This window comes from Gavia stellata, chromosome 5, assembly GCF_030936135.1.
Source record: "Gavia stellata isolate bGavSte3 chromosome 5, bGavSte3.hap2, whole genome shotgun sequence".
Taxonomy (NCBI): Eukaryota; Metazoa; Chordata; class Aves; order Gaviiformes; family Gaviidae; genus Gavia; species Gavia stellata.
The window spans coordinates 113,649-132,556 of record NC_082598.1 but is presented as its reverse complement, the minus strand read 5'-3'; the positions used below and the strand labels follow the sequence as shown (position 1 = coordinate 132,556).

Genomic DNA, 18,908 nt, shown 5'->3' with positions numbered 1-18,908 from the left:
AGAAACACCTCTCTGTCACCCAAGGACCCTCACAGCCTCATGCCCTGCACACACCCCAGTGGCATCCTGCTCACCCCCAGGCCATGTCCCCCATGCACCTCCCGTCACACGTACCCGCCCTGCTCAAGGTGCCCCTCTGCTCCCACTCCCTCAGGCCGATGCTACATGGGATGGGGGGGTCAGCCTGCTCCGTGGCATTGCCTCCCCGTGCCCGCACCCAACGCAGCGTGCAGCGTGCTCAGAGGAGACGTCCCAGGAGCCGAGCGCTGGGGGAGCTGTCCTGGGCCACTGGCAGGGCGACGAAGCCCAGCTTGCTGTAGAAGCTCAGCTGCTGCTGGTCAGTGGCACTGACCTGGCAAAACACTCCCCGCGACCCTGGAAGGGAGGTGAGAGGTCACACCCCGGCACCGGGAACCCAGCACTGGGGCTAGGGACCAGTGGCTGGGACCCCCTCCACAAGGGGGTCAGCCTCTCCACTGCCCTTCGGCACCGGGTGCCCGTGTGATGCCCTGAGACACAGGTCCGCGTGTCCCCTGCTGCAAGGGGAGGGCACGGTGCCTGGGAGCTGGGGCCAGGCTGCGTCAGAGAGGGGACGGGGAGCCCCGGTGAGGGCTACCCCAGCCCTGTGCTGAGAGGTGGAGTGCAGGCGGGGCCGGCCCTGGCTCTGGGGTGGGCAAGGGAGCAGTCGGGACGGGGTCGTGCTGGATCAAGGGGGCCTCAGTCCCCCTCAGCGTGGGGAGGTCATGCTCACCGTTGGCCCTGAGTGCGCTCAGCAGGCAGACAGCCAGGCTGCGGCTGGCCCCCACGTCCAGCATGCGGGCAGCCGTGCCCAGCTGCACCAGGGAGGGGAAGCGCCGCAACACAGGCAGGGGCACAGCCGGTGGCTCTGCGTGGAAGAAGAGCAGTGCTTCCTCCAGGGCATCCTGCAGGAGACAAACACAAGTGAGGGAACCCCCTCCATCCCCCCCGTACCCGCTCCCCTCTGCTCCAGGTGCCCCCTCACCTGTCCCATAGCTGGGGTACCTGTCCCCAGGTCTTGGGGGTACTTGTGCCGCATGGCCGGCAGCCAGCTGCTGTCTCGCTGTTGCAGGAAGCCTTCAGCGCAGAGTGCTCCGGCTGCATAGCCGCACGGACCACCCTCGTCCTCCAGCACAAATGTGTACTCGGGGCTCAGACTCAGGAAGCTGCCCAGCAGCCTGCCAGCCATAGCAGCAGCACTGCTGAGCCACTGCCCGGAGCCCAGCCTGCCCCAGGGCAGTGGGTCCAGCCCCACGGTGCAGCTGGATGTTAGCGCAGGGACTGCCCTCCCTGCCCACTCCTGCAGGGTGAGGCCACCGCCAGCCGTGGTGCAGGCAGAGCGGGTCCCTGCAGGGGTGCAGGGAGAGGCCACTGCCTCACACCACGGCCCTGCAGCCCCCTTGCGCGTGGCTGGGCTCGGCACACGCCTGGCAAGAGGGGAGCCCCAGAGGGGCCACGTCTCACCTGTCACCGAGGAGATCAGGGTGGGCCGCAAGGATCTCTGCGACTTTGGGGTCACAGTCCAAACTCTCCCGGCACATTCGGTAAAGCTCTCCCTGGAAGACCCAGATCCACCTCAGCCCTGGCTCTGCCTGCCCTGCCCAATGCCCTCCCCGCTGCTGCCCCTCAGCTGCCTGCCGCCCCTGCCACAGCCCCTGCCAGGGCACGGTGTACCGGCAGCTGCCCGAGTTGGCCATAAAGAGGGACCGCGACTAGGGCCGTGGCCTCCAGCGCGTCCTGGCCGGGGGAAGGTACGAAGGTATGTGCCTCAGCCGTCCAAGGGCGCTGGCCTCTGCGCCAGGTGATGCACCGTGCACCACCTTCTGCTGGCCTCCGAGGCTTGCTGCCGCAGCACAGCAACACTTCAAAACAAGAAATTGCCATTCCAGTCAGGCATCCCAGAGCAGCGGCTGCTGAAGAAACGCTGCTCGCCCCGCGACGGAGCATGCTCAGAGCAGCCAGAACCGCAGCGAAACCAATACTGAAACTCAAGCCTCCACAGAGCGTGTGCGCAGTGGGACACGTCAAAATTTCCCGTCTTGGTCAGATTTGAGTTTGCTGCTGCTCGCAGGATCAGCGAAAAGAACATCCTGATAAAAGCGTTGCTTCTCAAGGGAAAGGCTGCCCCGACCACTGAGCGACAAGGGCAGGACAGCGCACTTGTGAGCGCCATTGCCCGCACGGGCTGACGTGCTTAGCTGGGTTTTTCTCTCAACGTTTCACTGGACACAGACATTCAGCATTTAAAGTTTAGTCTTATCAGATGAAATCTGACAACAGGCAATTGAAAATAAGCTCTTGCAATGGGAATTGCTGGCAGCTGCAGTCTGATATTATGACCTGCTCTCATGTGCTTGCAACTCCTCCTCTGTCATTTACAAGCGCTGCAGCTGTGCATTGCCAGGTACCGTGTTTAGCAGGGATGTGCAGTTGTGTCCGTGATGGCTGGATTTGCAGCGTTAGCATTTCCTTTAGCTAGGAGAGGCAGCAGGGTGAGGGAGCAGCGTGTTCGCTGCAGACTGTGCGCTACGTGGGGAACCCAGGGCTCTGCTGGATTTGGCAGCAGTTTAACTTGCGTGTCTACCCACCTCCAAATTCCCCCTTTCCCTCCCCATCCCATCGAACCGCTGGGATGTCAAACAGAGCGGGGGGGCTGGCAGCAAGCAGGTCACAGCTGACAGAGGCTGCTGCCTCTCCAGCGGGGAATCATCCTGTAAACTGGATGAGTGTTTGAAGAAGGGTCTGATTGAGAGATGAACCTCAACAGGCTCAGGCAGCGCCCAGAGCTGCAGACTGATAAAGGCTGCAGGAGGTCGCCATCCAGACTTGTCCTGTTCTGGATATTTCCTGGCATCTGCTCGCAGCCAGCGCTGGAGATCAGCGGTGGGGGTGCCCTGGAGATCGCCCTCGCGATCGGGTGACCCCGGCTCTGTGCCGGTTTATCTGTGGCTGTGCCTGCTGCTCACTCTGAGCTGGTCTCCCTCTCCCGCTGCTGGCTGTAAGGAAGGGCTCTGCCCAGGCACTCGTCGCAGGGAGGCGGCTGATGGTCCCTGCCGAGGCCGCTGGCCACAACACCCGCTCTCCAGCCCAGGGGACTGACACGCTGCTGGACATAGCCCCAGGTGACCTGCCCCAGGCTGGCCTGCTCTGAGTGGGGGCTGGACCCCAGAGGTCCCTTCCCACCTGCATCACCCTGCACTGCAAGCTCAGCCTTGGGGTCAGCAGCAGATGGGCACATATCTCGTTAGTGCCTGTACAGCACAGGCCGTGCAAAAGTGAGCTCCGGCCCGAGTGGTGCGGGCCGCCCCTTCGGGCCACGACTCTCACCTTGTCGAGGGGCAGCAGCGGGCGCAGGAGGTACAGCTGGCTGGACGGGAAGAGCGGAGGTGGGTGGTAGAAGAGGTCCCAGCTGTTCCCCACGGGCAGCAGTGCCTGGAAGAGATACCGTCCGTCAAGGAACAGGTTGTCCTGGCTGAAAACCTTGTCCTGGAGGCAGCAGGAGGGTCCCTCTGAGGCACCCTAAACCCCAGCAGTCACAGCCAAGACTCAGAGGCCCGGGGCAGCTCTGCCTTCCCAAGCCTGCAGCAACCCAGCAGCAGGGCCAGGAGCAGCAGCTGGCAGCCTGGCTTCCCAACGGCTCCGTCAGCCCCCACAAGTTCGGCATGCTCTCACCTGCAGCTCTCCAGAGAGGCCCCCACGACGCACCCAGGGCTCGGCGTCCCCCTCCAGCAGGATCGGGGCAGCGATGCTGTGGCACCCTGGAGGCAGCAGGAAAGAGACACTTGCGAGGTGAACAAAAACCCGCTGGGCCAGGGGGAGATCAGCCTCCATCGCACAGCAACATCACGATCCACACTGGTCACAGCTCCAAGGATCTGCCCCCACGGCTGTGCAGCCCGGGCACAGGACCTCGCCTGGGCTCGGGCAGCCAGCCCCATGCGTTGGGGTAGCAGGACACCCTCCTCAGCAGGGCTTGAAGTGGGGGAATAGGGAAAGGTATGATCTTGCCTCCGTGAAGGGTGTAAGGTAAAGACACAGCCTATGGCTAAAGCTGAGAAGCTGCAGCCTGGCACAGCGAGCAGCACGCTGCTTCACTGCCTGACCAGCCGGCTCTGCAGTGCCTATGGGAACTTGCCCCGCGTGCAGCTGCTTCCCTGCGGAAGTAGTTCAAGGCACATAGCCCCCGTCCCACACGACTTGGGAGACCCTCTCAGGTTGTTATGTGGCAATGGTTACTGGTTTGTAAGAGGTCACAAGGCCCACAGAGCAACCAGGGAACCCTAAACCAGAGGAACGGGGGCTCCCGAAGAGATGCACAGGCATTCAAAATCCAACCTCACCTCTGTCACCCAGGGCATTACTGCTCCCAGTGGCCCATGGATCCCTTTTACCAGAAAGGCTAAAGGGTCCTTGGATTAAAAGGGCTGAGGAACCATGTTCTACAAATAGGCATTCCTTCCAAACTGCGAGAGATGGTGAAGAGCTGTTCCGATGACTGCCCTGTCCCCAGCAGCAGTGCCCCATCCCGCCTCGGCGTGTCAGGGCACACAGGGGTGCCAGCCTTCCCATGGCCGTTCCTGCTCCGCTCGGCAGGCAGGGCATGGGAAAGGGCAGCCCGATGGCGAGTGCTGGCTGCTGCTGCGGGGCTGGAGGTAACGCAGGGCAGCAGCCAGGGCCCCGCCACCCGGGCGAGTGAGCCAGGGCAGCACCGGTACTTACAGCCAAAGCAGCTTCCCCAGGTGCCCTTCGGGTCACGGTCGCAGAGGAGATGGCCATCTGCAAGGGAGGCGAGGTGGTGAGCATGGGGCACAGGTCAGCCGCAGGGAAGGTGTCAAGGGGAGGTGCACTCTCAGGAGAGACCCCGACACCCCCGGCTGGACACAGGGAACCCAGACCTCTGGGAGGGGGTCCCAGACACCTTCACCTCTGTAGCGGGGGAAACAGCGGATCACCACAGAACAAGCTTCAGATGCCCTGGGTGTGCCGCAGTGCCCGGCGGCCCTTGCATTTCAAAATGGCTGGATTTGGCCAGGGTGCGAATACGCGCTACGGGGCCACAGGGGCTGCCTCGGGGCTGGCATCAGCCACGTACCCAGCCAGAGGATGAAGGCACTGGCGGCCAGCAGCATGTTGCGGATGTCCCAGAGGTAGGGGTGGAGGTCATAGAGCAGTGCCTGTCCGGCGCAGCTGACAAAGCGGCTGTGCAGGCGGCACGTCTGAGCGCAGAGCAGCTGGAAGGACTGGGCTCGGCCACGCCACTGCGTGCCCTGCGGACAGACCGGGCATCAGTGCAACCATGATGGGCACCATCCCACAGCAGCGCCCGGACCAGCCTTACCCCGCAGGCATCGGGTGCCGTGGCCGGGACCCCCACGCTGAGGCTGTTTGCCCGGAGCCACCGAAAGTGCTCCAGGAGACGCTGCGCTTGTGGCCCATGATGGTAGGGCAGGTAGAAGAGCTCCACCAGCATCCGCACCTCCCCCAGAGTCAGCGGTGCCATGGGGCTGGACCCGGTCTCCTCTGGGGTCAGTGGTGCCGTGGGGATGGACCTGGCCTGCTCTGGGGTCACTGGTGCTGTGGGGCTGGTCCTGGCCTCCTTGGGGGTCAGTGGTACCATGGGGCCAGACCCAGCCTCCTCCAAGGTCAGCAGGGCCATGGGGCTGGACCCAGCCTCCTCTGGGGTCAATGGTGCCATGGGGCCAGGGCTAGCACCAGCCTCATCAGTGAGTGGTGCTGGGGGGCCGGGGCTGGTGCCAGCCCCATCAGTGAGCAGAGCCATGGCCCTGGGGTTGACGCCAGCCCCATCAGTGAGCGGTGCTGGGGGGCCCAGGCTGGCACAAGCCCCAGGCCCTGGGGGTGTCTGAGGCGTGTCAGCCCTGCTGGCCTCAGGCTGGGTACTGCTGGGGGGTTGAGGGGGGCTGCCACCCCCTGTCCTGGCATCACTGGTGGGTAGGGGAAGGTTCTGGCTGGTGTTGGCCCCATTGTTGCAGCACATCATGGGGTCTGGGCTGTGGAGGGTCTCGGTAGCCACCGGGGTTCCTGCGGACCGGGCGCTCCGAGCCGTGCTGGGCAGAGCAGAGGAGGGCTCACAGCTCCGTCTGCTCCCCGTGGTGAGCTGGTCCCCGTCCCCTGCGGGGCTTTGCTGACCGCTGGCAGGGGTCCTGCTCCCACTGCCCTTCTCGGACTCCGAGGTTGCCTTCCTCCTTCCTTCCTCTGGTGCCAGGCCGCAGGGCTCAGGGCCATGCTGGTCTGCCCCACTGGGAACAGAGTCGTGGGGCTGGGGGTCGGACGTGACCTCCTGTCCTCCCGCTGTGCCGGGCTGCAGTCTCGTTCCTCCCTTGAGGCTGACGCTGGTGTGTCCTGGGGTCCTTCCTCCTGGCAGAAAGGAGCAAGGAGCAAGGAGCAAGCCCCTCTGGTACCTGCATGGAAACTGCTGCCCATGGGGCAGGACAGCCCTGGGGATGGCCGTGCCGAGAAACTCCATCTCTGAGCTGGCAGGGACTGGGGAGCTGCCAGGACCATAGGCTTTGCATCACTCTGTGCTCTGGAGTTCAGGCCTCCATGGCTGGTGAGACCCCAGCCTTTGCAGAGGCAAACGGTGCAAAACACCAAGCTTGCACCTGGCTGAACCCCCCTCCTCCAGAGCCGTATCGTGGCCCAGGCTCCCACGCTGCCAGCCGAGGAGACCCCCCCTCTGGGATGCCACCAGGGCTGGAGCACCCACGGGGCAGCGTGGCACGATGGGCACCCGCGCCTGCCCACCACAACACACACAGACCCCACTGCAGCACCAGCCAGAGCGCTCCATCCAAAAGGGCAGGGCATGGGGCTCCCTCACTCCACCGAGCTCCCAGAAGAGCCGGTCCAGCACTCTGGAGGGGGTGAGGGATGCTGCATGGTTCATCACCTACCTGGCTCCAAGGCCTGCCGGTTTATCTCGGCCACCCAGTCAAGCAGCGCCAGCTCCAAGGCCTCCTGGGGGCTGTAGCTCCCGTCCCGTGGGCCTTGGCTGTCCCCCAGGGCTGCCGCAGTCTCCATCTCTAAAGAACTGGAGCTCGTCAGCCTGGGCAGCCCCGCTCTTTGCTTGATGGAGCTATCCCACGCCACGCTGAGGGTGGGCAGCCTCCCCCCCCAAGGAGATGCCCCCAGGATGGATCCCATGCCCCAGGATGTCGGGTGGTGCCCAGCCAGGTGAGACACCTCACCCAGGCTGCCATGCAGGAAAGCTTGCAGGGCCATGGCAAAGACGGGCAGCAATGGGTGCGGCCCTGCCCTGGTGCACAAGCTGACCGCCGGCGCTGTGGCCCCAGGTAGAGAGCTGCCCGGGGCGCTGGGGCCAGGTACCTGTGCGATCAGGGTGGGCACAGCTCCCCAGCTCGCTCCGAAACCAGCTGCCCAGTGTGTGTACGGGGATGAAGTTGGCCTGGAGCTCGCAGTTGGGGTTGAGGAGCAGTCCACGGAGCCTGGGCATGAGGCCGGGGGCGCGTCCCGTGTAGGGGCCCAGGAAGACGCGTCTGCAGTCGTAGTCGTTGGCGTACAGGTTGTCCCAGATGACGGGCCGGCGCTGCAGGACGCCCTCCACCTCCTCCAGCAGCGTGGCCGAGAGCTCCTGTGACACCACCTTTGGGCCTGGAGCATCACGGCACGGACGTGCGTGGAGCACGCAGGCAGCACCGTCCATCATGCACACTCACAACAGGGACATGCACGTGTCTGGGCACTGAGCACGGAGATGAGGGTCAAGCCACCCCACCCCACCCTCCCTAGCTGGAAGGAGAGCAGACTCACCGCCCGACCCACTGCCTGCCGGGTCGGGGCTGCGCACCCCCCAGAGCCGGGCCAGGCGCCCACCTGTCCAGATGACACCGATCCCTGGGAGCAGCTCCTGGCCGAGTGTCAGCAGGTAGCAGGACTGGCTGGGGCTGGGAGAGCACAGAGAGCTGCAGTACTCTGGGGAGAGAGCACAGAGCATCCCTTGAGGGGCAGAGAGACCGGCAGAGGAGAGGCCGCCTGGGATCAGCGCACAGGGGCTGGGGAGATGTGCCGTGCAGGGAATGCAGCATGCACGGCTGCTGAAGCGCCAGCCCGTCTGCAGCCTGGTCCTGTCCTAGTCCTGAGATCTCCAGGGCTCCCGCAGGAGCACGAGGGGTCAGGGGGGAGCCGTGGAGGCTGTCAGGGCAGTCAGCTCTCAGCAGACACGGGTGCTGGGTGCAGCCAGCCGCAGGGCAGCTGGTCTGCTGCGGGGTGCCACGGCTGGCCAAGCGCCGGGCTCCCAGGGGTGGGGTGGCTGGGGCCGCAGAGCTGCAGGTGGTACCTGTAGGGCAGAAGAGGAAGACGGAGGGCTGGCCCAGCTCCCGGTACACCTCATTGGCCACAGAGGCCTGAGCCTGCGCCAGGGAGGGGAAGACGTCTCTGTCAGCTTGGCACATGCAGGGGTCGATGTCGTCAAAGAGCAGCGCGAAGGAGCGGCACCCGATGGCAGCCACCTGCGGGCATGGGCACGGGCTGCTAGGATCCCTGGGCAGCAGAGAGAAAGGAGGCAGCGAGCCCCGGACGAGTCCCTGCTGCCTGGGCCCCGTAAGGGCTGCAGAAGTCTGAGGCGCCTGGACGGGCGGGACGGTCAGAGCAGCCCTTGCCACGTCCCCCACGCCTGCCCACTGGATGCCATGCGGGAGGCCCAGCCGCTCCGCAGGCACGCGCCAGCCACACGGCCACGGCCCACCTCGCTCCGAGCCCTAGGCACAGCCGTGTTTGCCACGAGCCAGGAGGCCCTTCAAACCAGAGTCCGTGCCGCAGCGGCCCAGAGCCCGCTCCCACCGTGCCGCTGCCAGACAGCCCCGCTCGCTGCCCACTGTGTCTGCTCCCCCTGCACCGCACCTCCGCATCACCCTGCAGCACTGGGAGCCCCGCGGCAGGAGCGGAGGCCGGCAGAGCCTCCGGAAGAGCCTCACCACACACCCAGGCAGGTGCTCCCTGCACCGGGGCAGCCTGGGGGTGGCTGGAGAGGCGGCCGGGCACGGTGCAGAGCAGGGCAGCTGCTATCCGGGCTGTGCTGCGGGGAGGAGCAGCTGCCCACGGAGCAAACGCTCTGTGCCAGCAGCTCTTTGCCCTCCCTGGGGAGCAGGGGGCTCAGCAGCAGCCTGCACCGGCCTCCAGCGCTGCCCAGCAAGCTCTGGGGTTTGGCTGGTCCCTCTCCTGCCCCCAGCGCTGCCTGCTAGCAGTCAGGCATCCATGGAGCCCTCTGCGCTCTGTCACCGTGGCAGGGATAGCACATCTGCCACCGGGCACCCCACAGAGCTGCTCCCTGATGCGCAGCACAGGAGGGGTTTACAGCCCCACGCCAGCCTTTGGGGTGGGCATGTGCCCCACACACAAGCACGCGTGCCCCTCACGTGGGAGCAGTGGGATGAAGGAATGGCCCACGGTACCTGCCTGAGTTTTTGCTGCAGCAGGAGCCGATCCCCAGCACTTGAGAACACCATGTCCTGGCCAGCAGAAATAGCGAAAACAAACTCCACACCCTGCTCTTGGGCAGCTTCGATGAGAGACTGCATTCGGGCTGGGGACAAAGCAGAGGGGGTGCTGTGAGCGCTGGGAGGCAAGGGACGGAGGGGCACAAGGGACAGAGGGGCACAAGGGATGGAGGGGGGCAAGGGACGGAGGGGCACAAGGGACGGAGGGGCACAAGGGATGGAGGGAGAGGGAATCACAGTGGCCTGAAAGGAAGGAGCTGAGGGCACTGGGAGGCATGAGAGAGCATCTGGAGGGGAGGGGCCCAGGGGAGACAGTTTCCAGTCCCTTGGGACACAGAGGACTCTCTGCAAGGGTCTGTGGGCCCTGGTGTACTCAGGCATATTGCCAGAGACCCACGTGGGGAGCTCCCCATGCTGGGTGCGCTCCTAGGGGACTCCATGCGATGGGCAGGGTCTGGGGGGGGTCCGTGCACTGGGCAGGGTCTGGGGGACTCCTTGCACAAGGCAGGGCCTGCAGGGCTCCCTGCAACGGGCAGGCTCCTGGCAGGAAGAGTGGCAACAGCCGGCCCGACCCCGGCTGAGATGCAGACTGTGCTTCACCCTTGAGGACCCAGGACGCCTGCAGCCCATCCATGCTGGGGCCCAGCAGAGCCGCTACCTGCCTCATGGTCTGTGTAGGGCTCTCGCCAGAGCAGCCGGTGCTTCAGCTCATCCTTGGGCGCATACATGTAGCAGTTCAGTCCCCAGCGCTTCAGCCTGTACAGCAAGGACAAGGGGTCAGCCAAGGCTCCAGATGGGCTCTTTGCAAAGAGGCATCCGGGCAGGTGCCAGCCCACAACACCCAGAGCTCCGCAGCACACGGCGCCCTCTCCTTCCCTGGAGCTGCACCGTGTCCCGCAGGCTTCCAGCCTCTGCTCACACAGAGCCCCCAAGACTGCGGAGCCACAGCTCTTCCCTGCACAGGGAGCCCTGCCCTGCGTACTTTCAATGGCCACAGGGAGACATAAATCTCACCCAGTGCTCCCAGTGCTGAGCCCAACAATTTGTGTTGTTTAGGGACCTCCAGAAAGATAGTGCATCTGGATGAGAAAGTCTCAGAGACCAGCGGGATGTTGCCTCCTGGGAGATGGGCTGAGTCAACACCCTTGCTGCGGAAAAAGCGGGTGAGAAGGACCAGCTTAGCCTAAACAGCCTGTTTCAACCGCTTGACAAAGTCCTGTGATGATGAAAAGCTCAATAGCCTGAGCGAGGAACGGAGGGGGGTTGAATGGCCAGAGCAGCCTCTGGGGGAGGAAGGGGGGTCCCTGGGGCAGACCGAGAACAAAAAAGCCAAGGAGACAGAGGATGGGGCTGGAGCAATGGAGGGAGCAGCTCAGCGGTCTGCTGCTCCACGTGGCTCCCCGAGGGTGCAGGCAGCCCCAGCCCTGGAGTCCGGCTGTGGGGCTCCATCAGGACAAACCACCCCTGCAGCTTTGCAGCAGCTCTTTCAGGGCTTGTAGTGAGACCTGTGGAAGCCCTTAGCATCTTGTGTGAGCATGTTTGGGGTGGGGTTTTCTCCACCAACAGTCCCTATACGCCTGCTGCACCATTCCCAGATCATCCCAACCATTCCCATTGATTACTGGAACAGGTCAAGACCTTCAAAGCTATCACTCTACAACGGGTTTTGCAGCTACTGCATCTCACTGGGGCTCTTCTGCACTCTTGCATTTTTCCATCTCCCCTCCAGTGGGACACCAGCACAGGACACAGCACTGCAGCCCCAGCCCAGACCTGGACACGGAGGCTGCAGCCTCCTCACAACTGCTGGGCTGTCCCTTGCCTGCCCTGGTCTCCCTTTCCCCACACTGCAGCCAGACGTGCCCCGCACCACCCGCCCAACTCCTGCACAAACACCTTGCTTTTTGGCTGTGTTAGGTGGTGTTTCAATGGAAGGGGGCCCAGAGCAGGCTGTATGTTTACTGCTGGGACAACGCGCGTGCCACACGCCGCTGTGGTCTGACACAGACCTCCGGAGGCAGCTCTGCGGCAGCTGCTGTGCACACCCTGCCAGTGGGGCTCGCAGAGCAGCTCCAGAGAGCCTGAACCCCTCTCTGCTGCACCCCGTTAATGGGGGGTCTGTAACAGGGACAGGGATTTATCAAGGTGCAGCATCTGGCATCAGCAGTAACTCCGCTTTAACTGAAGTCCTTTTACAATGAATCCACAAGCTGCTGGCATTACAATCACAGAACGGTTTGGGTTGGAAGGGACCTTTAAAGATCATCCGTTGCAACCCCCTGCCATGGGCAGGGACATCTTTCACTAGCTCAGGCTGCTGAAAGCTCCGTCCAACCTGACCTTGAACACTTCCAGGGATGGGGCATCCACAACTTCTCTGGGCAACCTGTTCCAGTGTCTCAGCACTCTCACAGTAAAGAAATTCTTCCTTGTGTCCAATCTAAATCAACCCTCCTTCAGTTTAAAACCGTCGCCCCTTGTCCTATCACTACAGGCCCTCGTAAAATGTCTGTCCCCATCTTTCTTATAAGCCCCCTTTAGGTATTGAAAGGCTGCAATAAGGTCTCGCTAGAGCCTTCTCTTCTCCAGGCTGAACAACCCCAACTCTCTCAGCTTTTCCTCACAGGAGAGATGTTCCAGCCCTCAGATCATTTTTCTGGCCTCCTCTGGACCTGCTCTAACAGGTCCATGTCTTTCTTGTACTGGGGACCCCAGAGCTGGATGCAGTGCTCCAGGTGGGATCTCACCAGGGTGGAGTAGAGTGGGAGAATCCCCTCCCTCAGCCTGCTGGCCATGCTGCTTCTGGTGCAGCCCGGGATACGGTTGGCTTTCTGGGCTGCAAGTGCACACTGCCAGCTCATGTCCAATTTTTCACCCACCACTACCCCCAAGTCCTTCTCCGCAGGGCTGCTCTCAAGCCCTTCACCCCCCAGTCTGTATTGATACTGAAGATTGCCCCAACCCAGGTGCAGGACTTTGCACTTGACCTTGTTGAACTTCATGAGATTTTCACGGGTCCACTCCTCACGCCTGTCAAGGATGCTGATGAACTAGAGTGAGTCTGTCAAGGAGCCATGCACACACAGACACAGGCAGAAAGCCTGCGAGCAACAGAGTCTTGGAGCCCAGTCTGCTCATCTTCCTGCCAGTGCTCTGGAGGAGAGAAAAGGCGCACCCAGCAGTCGGGGACATGGCAGGGTCCAGGGGTGACTCACAGGGACACGCATTTGGGTGAGATGGGAGGAGAAAGGTCTCCAGCTCTTCAGATGCTCCACTGCAGTCAAAGCTGAAGGGAAGCAGGTCTGAGAGAGATCAGGGCCTGCTTGCTTCAGGAGATCAGGCTGCACCACTGTTCATAAGGCCCTTTCTGGCCTCAAAAAGCACAAATTCCTTCCAAAATCTCCCCAGCAATCCAAGACTCACTGGAAATTATCAGGACAGGGCAGACACCTCCCTAGACAGCTCTTCTGGCACTCCTGTGTGAAAGCCATCTGACATATTCATTTATTTTTATTTATCCTCCTTAGTAGGCGATGTTTTACATTTTCCCACAATGAACAGACTGGGAAGCACTTCATGCACCACGTGATACAAGTGCCTCATCTCGTTTCTTTCCAGAGAAGAAAAACACCAATGAACACACCGCTCACATGTGCAAGCATGTGAACATACATCCCAGTCCAGTACCAGACAAGGCCATCATTAGACCCTCTCATCCCTAATATAGTTTAAAACATCACATCTTGTTTTCCTTCCTGCATATTTCCCCCAAATTTTCTCAACTACATTTTTTCTGTATCTGCATCTCTGGTCCCTGCACTATGGTCCTTACTTGCACTTGTGGCTGCCCACACTGACACCAGTGCACTCTCACAGCATGACCAGCTCATTTCCCATGCAGTGCACGGCTGCCAGTGCCATCAGCAGCACAGGCACCAGCACATCACCTCTGGCCCACTGCCCGGCCACCACCGGTACGCTGCCCACGCTGTCACCAGTGCACTGCCCAGCCACCACCGGTGCGCTGCCCACGCTGTCACCAGTGCACTGCCCAGCCACCACCGGTGCGCTGCCCACGCTGTCACCGGTGCACTGCCTGGCCACCACCGGTGCGCTGCCCACACTGTCACCACTGTACTGCCCGGCCACCACCGGTGCGCTGCCCACGCTGTCACCACTGTACTGCCCGGCCACCACTGGTGCGCTGCCCACGCTGTCACCAGTGCACTGCCCGGCCACCACCGGTGCGCTACCCACGCTGTCACTGGTGCACTGCCCGGCCACCACTGGTACGCTGCCCACGCTGTCACCAGTGCACTGCCTGGCCATCACCGATGCACTGCCCACACTGTCACCAGCACACTGCCCCTCCTGTGACCAACACACTCTCCACACCATCCCCAGCGTGCTGCCCATGCCATCACCAGGGCAGTACCCACACTGACCGGTGCACTGCCTAGCCCATGACCATCGTGCTGCCCATGCCGGATGCTCCATGGGAGGCCCAACAGGGCCCCAGTCCGTCGGTGGCAGGTCCTGTCAGTGCAGCTCATCCCACTGATGGCCGGTGCCTGGGCGCCAGCTGCTAGGAGAGAGCTTTTTCTCTCCTGCACAGACCAACTCCCCTCCCAAGGTGATTCTCACAACCAGCCAGTGGCGGATCCTGCCCACATCCTTCCTTCACAGGGACACGTGGTGACACACAGACATACACGGGGGCTCACAGGAACACAAGGGCCACCTCCGCACCAGGCAGGGATGGCAGCCTCAGGATAAAGTGGCCACCAGTGCCCATGGTGGAGTGATGCAGGTTTGCTGTGCCATCTGTTTCCACAACGATGAGCCTGGCTCCAGCGAGGCCGGGCTGGCTGGAAGCACCCGCCTGGTGCCCTCGCTGGGAGCACAGGGCGGCGGGGACAGTGGCCCCAGGCAGGGCGAGCTGGCCGCTTGCTGCTGATGGCAGTGGGCACACAGCACGCTGTCCTGCGACCAGCACACCCACAGGGACTGGTGCCGCGTGGCACCGCCCAGGCCTGCGTGGTTCAGAGATGAGGCATTGGCGCTTGTCCTGCCAGGTCAGCACCCAAGGTGGGCTTCCAGCCCACTGAACACCCCCACGTTCTCTCTCACGCGGATCTGACTTCCCGTTTCCAGCCCCAGCCCCTCCGCCTGCTCCCCGACACCCCTCCTGCGCACGGGCTGCCGTAGCTGACCCACGCCACACCGCAGTCATGGCAGAGCAGCTCTTCTGGTGCCTCCAGAGGTGGCATTTTCAGTGCCGTGTAGCCCGCACGCTCCTCTCCAAACCCTCCCCAGCTGCCATCGCTCCTCCCCTGGCACGGGCAGCAGGGTCCGACCCTGTGGGTCGGTCCACTCCCTGTGGGTCCGCACCCTCACGGGAGCACCTCTGCGGTGCCAGCACGCAGGGGCTAGTGCCCACCCAGCCCCTCCCGGGGCCCATCCCCAGACCCCATTCCCTTGGGGCGCCCAGCCCTGGCCCAGGCCCCCAGCCACGCACATCTGGCTGCAGCTGGGCTGTGCCGGAGTCCCGGCACCATCTGCCGGCACAGGGCGGCAGAGCCGCGTCCGTCCGGGCGTCCTCGGGCTGCCGCTCCGTCCCGCAGCCACCACCCCCGGGCCCAGGGCGGGGAGTCCTTCCCCGGGCTGGATCCGGGGGTGCAAGAGTGCCGGGACTGCAGGAGCAGCCCTGGGAGAAGCACGAGCCCTCTTCGCTGCCATTGCCCGGGCGTCCCAAAGGCAGGCCGGCCCCGGGAGCCTCCCGCCAGCATGTTTTCCCTCCCCGCTCCTGCCCCCGCAGCACTCTGCCTTCCGCCTTGTCCCTCTGCCACAGGCTAGTACCTTCAGAGAGGAAAACTCAGGGTACTTGCCATTGAAAGAGCAGTTTCCTCTGTTCCGTAGACCACGGTCTCCCATAGAAACCTGTAAAAGGGGGGAAAAAAGCACCAAAATGCAGTTGTCAGTAACTGCCTTAAAACAGAGTCTCTCTCTATACACTCCCTAGATAGCTGCTCTGGGTACTTCAAATGTTTATTATCCTGCTATGATCTTGCTGGGCATTGGTATTCAAGCAAGCGGGTATAACATCTGTGCTTCCATCCTTCCCAGAAAGAGGCAGCTAGGAATAATTGCAGAAGGTAGCACTTAACCTGGGAGGGGGAATTTGCACAGTAAAAGCCAAGCCTAGAGGAGACGGCTGAGGGCTGGCTAGGTTACAAGGCACTCTAGCATGATTTTGGGGTGCACCGAAGCACAGAGCTATTGTACATCCATCCCAGAGTTTTCTGCCTGGGGATTTTCTTCTTTACAGAGACCAGCTCTGTGTCTCTCTGCATCTGTGTCTGTGTAGTGTCAGGCTATGTCAGGCAGAGCATCATCACTCCTGTATGGGCTCTAAAAGCTGCTCTCTCTGTATTTAATCACTGCACAACTCAAACAGCACCAAAATTGCACCGACACAGCTCTCCCCTCTGTCCCATGGCAAGCTGTTCAGATCAGGAACACACAAACAACCTGCCAGGACGCCCACGAGTGCTGGGACTGGGACTCCACAAGACATTTCACAGACAACTTGTCCGTCCCCCACTGGAAAACACCATCCCCATAAGCTGGCAAAGGGAAAATCCAGAGAGGGAAAGCACCCCCGGGAGCAACTTCACCAGTTGTCTGCTGACAAAGACACCAAGGCTGGCCGCAAGGACATTGCCCTTCCAGAAGGTTCACATCAACAAAACCGAATGCGGGAAATACAGATCTGGAGTCAGCAAATTCCCAAGTGTTTCTTAACATTTCCACTTCTGCTGCTTGCAGGCTTTAGGTGGTTGTTGGGCACCAGTGTCTGACACAGGCTTGAGGCTGCAGCACCACAGCAGCTGACAGTCTGCCCTGTGCTCATGGCAGGGAACCAGTCTGTGACTGGATATGGTGAGCAGGGGCACCGCGGGCCATGCAGCACCATTCCTCTGTTGGGAACGCTTTCAAGGAAGGGCCCTTCCTATTTCTGCATGTAGGAAGACCTGGGAGGTGCAGAGCTGTCTGCAAAGCCAGCAAGAAAGAATACCCAGTGGAAAGCAAGCCAGTTCGCTTGGGGACAATGGGAGAATAGGCAGGTAAACAGGTTTGGAAAGATGCAGATCTGACAGCTTCTTAAAGAGGAGGTTAAGGGGAACTTGTAAGCGTTCCAGTGCAGACCTGAAATTTAGCAAAAGAATCTCCAGTCACTTCAAGTCTCTGCAGGATCTGGCAGCTGCAATGTGAAGCCTCACAGAAAATACATTACGTCTTGAACAGGGAGGGCAATTACCCATCAAGGCAGCTTCCTAGTTTCAGATGGGCTCTGCATCATGGGCAACTTTTAAATCAGTCAATGCGCTTTCCAGCAGACAAGGGCACCGGGAGCAGATATTCAGGGAAGTGAATGCATTCACTGAACTGAGCAGCGCAGAAGTGCAGATCGCGATGACTCTGTTAGCCTGGGAGAAAGGACCAGCTCTCAGCATCTGGGGTGAGGCCAGCATCGCCCAGAAAAGCACCCGCATTTCCCCAACGCACCTGAGTGCACCGGAGCTGGTCTGCCCGGGAGGGGACCCCAGTGCCCTGCTCCCTTTGGGGGGAGCCCACCCTGCAGCCCTCAACACCAACCTCGAGCAATGGTGTGGTAGGTTGTGCCACAGCACACACTGCACATTATCTTCTTTGCAGATAGATCTTGTACCTGCTTGAACATCTACACGGTTATTCCATCTACTTTGAAATAATATATATTCACCTTACTAGCCATCCTCCACTGTGCACGGGGCCAAATTTGTGGCCGCTCAAGGATCCCAGCAAACATTTCACCCAAAGAAGGTATTTCCATGGTAAATAGATTTTCCACCTCCCAAAGCATAGGAACTCCTGCTCAGCTCACAGTGGGGTCCCTGTACAGCACCTGCCTGCAAGTGCCTCACTCACACTTTGCCATGAACTGATGCTGCCTTCCCAGTATGGCACTCACCCCCTACACACGCCCTGCCAGCAGCAGCTCTGCTGAAAATGCCATCCTTTTGCCCAGCAAAGTGGCTTCAATCGGACCAGCAAAATCTGTTTGTAACTGTGGCTGCACCTCCAAAGGAGCGACGTTGGTGCTCTGCTTTTTTGAAGACAGACGAGCAGTGATGAGTGATGCTCTGTGTTTGTACCTCGGCTCTCCCATGGCCCACATCACTACACCAGTAACCCGTCAGCACCATTACTTGCCAGACTCTCGGCCATCTGGGATGTCCCTCAGCAATTTCTTTGCAACCGCAAGCAAAGTGCTGATGAACACACTGAGAAGCAAAGTCCCTCGGCCTCAACTGTTCCCCAGCCCCTCCCGTCCCGGGTGCAGGTCACCCAGAGGTGTCAGTCCATCCGTGCTCTCTGGCTGCTGCTAGCAACGTCCGGGGTGTCAGGAGGGAGCAGGGGGCTCTGCACAGGACGTGCCGCTCAGGCCTGCCTTGACCCTGCTGCAGCTGCGCCCTGCTCAGCAGCCTGCCCACCCCAGCACCACCCGATGTTCCCTGCCAGGGCCTGTGCTAGTGGGGTGAGGGATGCCTTTCCCTCCTCACTCTCTAGGGACCTCCTCCTCCTGGAGTGGCTCTGCCGGCAGCATCTGCGTCCTTCTATTTCCCAGGTCAGATTTCCCATATCAATGATTCTTGTCTGACCCTTATTTCTTTTTAGTATCAACTTCCCCATCCCTGCACTTTCTATTTATTTTGTGTTTATTTGCACGGTGCTTTTGCTTCCTCCCAGGCACGGCAGTGGGCTTCAGCGGGGTACCGTGCTGCCGGGAGAAGAGGAGATGCTTTTGCCTAGTGGGTGCCTGGCCTGGCCCAGCTCCAGAGGTGCGGTGCTGCAGAAACAGGAGTCGGGGCAGAAGGACAGGGCAGAGCCAGAGGGAGCTGCCAGGAGAGCAGGCTCTTCCTGGGCAGCTCCGGGCAGGGCCCCGGGCAGCGCTGCGCTGCGGGCAGGGAGGCGGGGGGGGGGGGGGGGCCGCGCCGGGATGCGCCCGCACGCCCAGGGCAGAGAAAAAACCGCCGCCGAGTGCGGGAGGCAGAGCGGGGGGTCCCCGCGCCCCGCTGCGGGGGGCTGAGCGGGGGGGACCGCCTGTGCTGGGATGGCTGCGGGGGGGCGGCAGTGCTCTGGGGACGCGCTGGGGAGCGGCAGCGGGGGTGCTGGTCCCGCAGCCCTGGGCAGAGACAGGGTGCTGTGCGGGGGCCCGGCTCCCCGCCTCCCCAGAGCCCTTCTCGGCCCCTGTTCGCTTTGGGTGGACCGGGCCGGCGCCTGCAACGCCCGGGCGGGGCACCGGCCCCAGCCGCGGCCCCCGAGGGACCTACCTTCCACCACGCCGCAGAGGAAGCCCGGCCGCCCCGCCAT

The 18,908-nt window shown here is 62.0% G+C and overlaps 1 protein-coding gene across 1 annotated transcript; it reads right to left on the bottom strand.

Annotated features, from left to right (window-relative positions):
• Window positions 1-238: 238 nt before the first annotated feature.
• LOC132317111 (protein O-GlcNAcase-like) lies at window positions 239-18,908 on the bottom strand. The gene is made up of 18 exons (XM_059818108.1): window positions 18,869-18,908; window positions 15,380-15,431; window positions 10,150-10,247; window positions 9,447-9,577; window positions 8,333-8,504; window positions 7,870-7,968; window positions 7,363-7,647; window positions 6,930-7,058; window positions 5,735-6,390; window positions 5,357-5,536; window positions 5,111-5,285; window positions 4,738-4,794; window positions 3,691-3,776; window positions 3,346-3,450; window positions 1,483-1,574; window positions 1,004-1,196; window positions 752-923; window positions 239-375 (listed from the first exon to the last, which is right to left on the bottom strand). The coding sequence occupies exons 1-18, from the start codon at window positions 18,906-18,908 to the stop codon at window positions 239-241; spliced, it is 2,859 nt and encodes a 952-aa protein (XP_059674091.1).